At 34.4% G+C, this 5,598-nt stretch overlaps 1 protein-coding gene across 1 annotated transcript in view; it reads left to right on the forward strand.

The window, feature by feature from the left end:
* The window catches only part of LOC106879929 (monocarboxylate transporter 2), a 25,029-nt gene that overhangs the window by 12,989 nt on the left and 6,442 nt on the right, over positions 1-5,598 (forward strand). The window contains exons 4-5 of the mRNA XM_014929684.2: positions 1-131; positions 3,411-3,624. The exon at positions 1-131 is cut by the window's left edge and continues 69 nt beyond it. Coding sequence (XP_014785170.1) covers positions 1-131; positions 3,411-3,624 — 345 coding nt within the window. The remainder of the gene's footprint in view (positions 132-3,410; positions 3,625-5,598) is intronic.

Raw genomic sequence — 5,598 nt, forward strand, 5'->3', positions numbered from 1 at the left:
GTTATGCAATTGCTGCAGTATCAGCAGGTTTGGCTATTGGATCAACATTGTTACCCCTCTATCAAATCAATATAATTGATATTTATGGTTGGAATGGTAATTTTCTACTAATGGCTGGCATAATTTTGCAAGTAATTTGTTTATGAGTTTGTTTTGTTTTTTAATTTAATCAATTTTTACATAAAATATCATCCTTCAGATTAAATGTTATAAACCATTATATTAAGCTTCGTATATTTTACCCCAGTATCACTTTGATGGCATGCCTTGCTCTTTCACTCAATAATAATAATACAGCAAATATTCTGCTTAATACCACAGATTTGCTCGTCAGTTCTTTGACCTTAACCAGTTGAGCATGTTTTTTGGTGGCTGACGATATGTGCATCTCTGATCATGAGCAGAAGTAGTGGGGGAGTATCATAGCCATGTGTTGAGAGGAATTCTTTGGGGTTTGAATAATTCACCTTTGGAAACATGGATGTTTTGCTCAACATCCTTAAACAAACCTTATTCAGGGACCTTTTGAGCGGGATGGGCTACTCGACCTGATAAAAATTCTAACTGGGCCCCACCTGCGAGGTCATGCGCTGTTTATCTTGATATGAGATCGCGCACGTATGGTTGTGATGCATGTGCCTGGTGTACCCTTATCAGACAGGTAGTCATGATGGGTATACTGGGCTTCGTATATTTTACCCCAGTGTCACTCTGATGGCATGCACTGCTCTCTCACATAATAATAATAATAATAGTAATAATAGTAATAATTCTACTAAAGGCACACGGCCTGAAATTTTGGAGGAGAGGACTAGTCGATTACATTGACCTCAGTATTTCACTGGTACTTTATTTATCAACCCCCAAAAGGATGAAAAGCAAAGTCAACCTCGGTGGAATTTAAACTCAGAATCTAGCAATGGGCAAAATGCCACCAAGCATTTCGTCCAGCATGCTAATAATTCTGCCAGTTCACCACCTTAATAATAATAATAAACATAACAATAATAATAGTAAAGTTCCAAAATAAGCACAAGATTGGAAATTTAGTAGGCTGGTTACAGGCAATTTAATTAATTAACAGTGTTTTACTGGAACTTCGTTTTATTAACTTCAGAAGGACAAAAAGCAAAATTAACCTAAACAGGGTTTGAACTTTGAATGTAAAGGGCAGGGAAAGAAAAAACAAAAAACAAAACTGCCAGGCATTTTATCTGATGCTGTAATAATTCTGCTTGTCCACCATTGTATTAATGTTAACATATTGATGGTTGTTATTACTGTTTAACCCTGGTTGAATTAACCTAGATCAAGGATATTCCAGTTGGCCAGCCTATTTTTTCAGCAGTATCTACAGCTAAATTAGTTGATGTGTTCTCTTTTTTTGGAGATGTGATTTGAAAAAGATTTAACAGTGGCTGTGTGGTAAGTAGCTTGCTTATGAACCACATGGTTCTGGGTTCAGTCCCACTGCGTGGCACCTTGGGCAAGTGTCTTCCACTATAGCCTCAGGCCGACCAAAGCCTTGTGAGTGGATTTGGTAGACGGAAACTGAAAGAAGCCCATCATATATATGTATATATATATATGTATGTGTGTTTGTGTGTCTGTGTTTGTCCCCCCACCATCGCTTGACAACCGATGCTAGTGTGTTTACGTTCCCGTAACTTAGCAGTTCGGCAAAAAGAGACTGATAGAATAAGTACTAGGCTTACAAAGAATAAGTCCTGGGGTCGATTTGCTTGACTAAAGGCGGTGCTCCAGCATGGCCACAGTCAAATGACTGAAACAATTAAAAAAGTAAAAGAGTAAAAGAGTTTATCTAGCAGATCAAGCATAAAAGTTTCTTCTTTGGCTCAACATATTTATTGTTATTTAACTTAAGACAAAGAAGAAAATATATAATTTACCAGGAATGGTCAGATTACATAAAGTTTATCATTGCAGTAATTCTTTTTAAAGATTTAATATTAAACCAAATCTAAGTTAAATGGAGTTAACCTTTATTTTTGTTTTAATTTAATTTTTTTCTGAGTTTTTGTTTTTCTTTTTTCATTCAGACAGCCTTTACAAATTTTAAAAATTTACATAAAATTATTTTTTGAATCTTTATTATTTTTATGTTTTGTTAACTTGTAATAGGCAATTCAGATTTATAACTATTATACATGAATCAGTGGATCTCTGCTGATTTTTGATGATGAATATTCAGTTGTTTGATCAAATGAGTTGCCTTCTCATTGAATTAGCATGTAAGTGGTTGAGTATTCCACATGTATACTTTTAATGTAATTCTCAATTAGAGTACTATAACATAGTATGTGACAAGGATGGAAATAAAATTATTATCCATCCATTTTCTCTGCCCACTATTCCTGGGAGGATTGTGGAGATACAATCTTCAGGCACCTTCTCCACAATGTTCAATAAGAAGCAAAAGCTATTGGACTTTCTGGCTGGATTCTCAAGCATGACCGACTGAAACTATGGATATTATCCAACTAACTCATTCTTAATTTACCCCTAGGATTCTTGCCAGTTGGTTTGGCTGGAAGAATCTGTTTTGCAATTCTTTTCTGCAACATTCTAATCACATGACACCTCAGTGTGGGGAAGTAGCAGCTTGGCCTGGAAAGACTCCCTATTCTCTGAGCTATGCACCTTGTCAAGTCATGCTCCTCTAGGGACCCTTTGAAGGAACCCCATTTTGGCTGCTTGTATTTGTGATCATACTCTTTCAGCTATTACCCAACATTCATGACTATTGGTGAGGATAGGTATGAAAACCGAATTAAAGATACCAAATTTAACTTTCTTTACTACCAACTCCTTTTCTGAGGAATGAATACTGGTGCTGGTGTGTTATTGTAACAACACCTGTAATTCTAGCATGGTGCATGGCTCAGTGGTTAGAGCATAGAACTCACAGTCATGAGGTTATGAGTTTGATTCCCAGACTGGGCTGTGTATTGTGTTCTTGAGAAATATACTTTATTTTCACATTGCTCCAGTTCACTGAGCTGTATCGGCCTTTGCCTTTCCCTTGGATAACATTGGTGCCAATCTGTATCAGCTTTTGCCTTTCCCTTGGATAACATGGAGAGGGGAGGCTGGTATGCATGGATGACTGCTGGTCTTCCATAAACAACTTTGCCTGGACTTGTGCCTTGGAGGGGACTTCCTAGTTGTAATCCACTGGTCATTCATGACCGAAGAGAGTTTTACTCTTTTACCTGCAATTCTAGCATCCAATTCAACCTTCTGCTTCTTATCGCTCCTGAATACAGCCCTGACATACTTGAACTTTTCAACTTGTTTCATATCATAGGAAATAAAAACATTGGGTATAAAGATACATTTTTTTTATAGCACACATGCAGTTGTTATAATATATTGATTTATTTAAACAGGCATGTGTCATGTCATTTCAATTTGAACAACAACCTGTGAAAAAAACAACGGAGAATCGAAGTCCAAAAACAGAAAATGAAGTAAATTTTAAAGAAAAGCTTAAGGAAATATCCAAGTATAAAGTGCTGCCATCATTTTTCCTTTCAACATTTTTGGCAGCAAATGCAAGTCCAATATTTTCCATGATGGTGGTTGATTTTGGAATTGAAAAAGGTCTGAAATTATTCATTTTATTGTTAAATTTTTTAAATATTAAAGTAAAGAAAAATCAATACAATGTTATATAAATTACAGTGATTTTATATTGTATACAAGTATTATGGATTAATCAAATACAAATCTGTTATACAGGTCTTTATTTGATTTATTCAAAACTTTATCTTCAAAGACATCATAGTACAAAATATTGAAAACCTGCAAAGATGAACAAAACAAAATTGCTGCTACTACTGACAACAATGATTTCACTACTAATGATGATGATGATGTTGTCACTGATGCTGATGACTATCATCATTATCATCATCAGCGTCACATAATTCTTTTATGTCTGCTTTTCCTTGGGTCTTCTACAGAGTGCCTCACAATTTGTTGCTGTCATTTGTCATCTACTTTTTGAAGTTCAGCCACTTGAAATCAGCTTTCAGCACCCCTTCCTATGTCCCTCTCTTCTGGACGCTCCTTCTGCTTTGATAGCTTAGCACTTCTTCATGCACTACATGTCTCTGCCAGCTCAATCTACTCTCTTGCACACTTCATCATCTGACTCTTCTCATATCCAGTTTTTCTTTCAGCATATTTGTGCTCTACAGTTCATGCACTTTAAAACAACACATCCAATAGAGCATGCTTACTTCATTTCTTTAGAGACTTGGTGCATCCTCTGTATTCAATGCTTATATTTACTACAATGCAACATTGAATTTCTGATATAAACTTGATACAATCTGAGAGATTTGAATTCTGAATATAAAAATACAAATTGGATACTTTAAATATTTTAGTCTGGTACTCTAACATTTCCTCGATTCCAACACATTTATTGAATCAATCATATTAACCTGTTAGTTACCAACCCAGCTGAAACTGGTTCTGGCTTTATAGTACAAATGTCTTATTTTCATAAGTTTTGAATTAAAATCTTCCATCAAACCTTAGTCACAATTTATGTTCCTAACACTAGCTTAATGATAACTAAGTTATTTTACTAAATTCTTTGTTATATTTAAAATAATTGAAAGAAACACAGAGCATCTCAAAATAAATATGGTAACAAAATGGTTAACACACCTATGAACTGTGGATTTGTGTTGTTATTACTGTTTAGTACTTTGTTCCACAAAGAGTTTAGCTAGCAGTTAGGTATCTTTCATTCCTTGGCTCTCAACCAACGATCAAAAGTATTACAGCTGTAGCTGTCTCATATTTTTAAAAGACATGATGCATCCAGTTTCAAAGATTTCAATGCATTCTTCTTTTCTAAGATGGCAGGGAGTTTTTTGAGGGAAACTTGGTTGCTATTTCTGGAAAGTCACATGACCATATAGAAGATTCCTCATTGGTTTGTGTGGACTAGCATTATATCAACTGATGAAACAGTGTCATGTTCATGCATTAACGAGAAGCTATTCTTATGAATATTTTGAGAAAACATAAACAAACTCAGCAAGCCTTAAACTATATGCATAATTGCTTGAACTGGTTATCTGGTGACATTATTACATTAATGACAACCAACTTATTCAAAGATATATTTGATAAATGCTGGGAGAAGAATAAATCTGAAATATTCTGTGAAGGAGAAAACGAAAAAGAATAAAAAGCAACAAATAACAATTCTTTCTACTATAGGTATAAAGCCTAAAATTTTGAGGTGAAGAGACTTGTTGATTACATTGACCCTGAAAGGATGAAAGATAAAGTTGATCTCAGCAGAATTTCAGGCTGTTCTGTTGATCAGATCAACAAGAACACTTATCATCATGCCAGTATATACACACACACATGTATGTATGTATGTATGTATGTATATATGTATGTATGTATGTATGTATGTATGTATGTGTGTGTGTATGTATATATATGTATATATATATATGTGTGTGTGTATATATATATATATGTATATATATATATGTATATATCTATATATGTATATATATATGTATATATATATGTATATATATA

The sequence above is a fragment of the Octopus bimaculoides genome, chromosome 10 (assembly GCF_001194135.2).
Source record: "Octopus bimaculoides isolate UCB-OBI-ISO-001 chromosome 10, ASM119413v2, whole genome shotgun sequence".
Classification (NCBI taxonomy): Eukaryota; Metazoa; Mollusca; class Cephalopoda; order Octopoda; family Octopodidae; genus Octopus; species Octopus bimaculoides.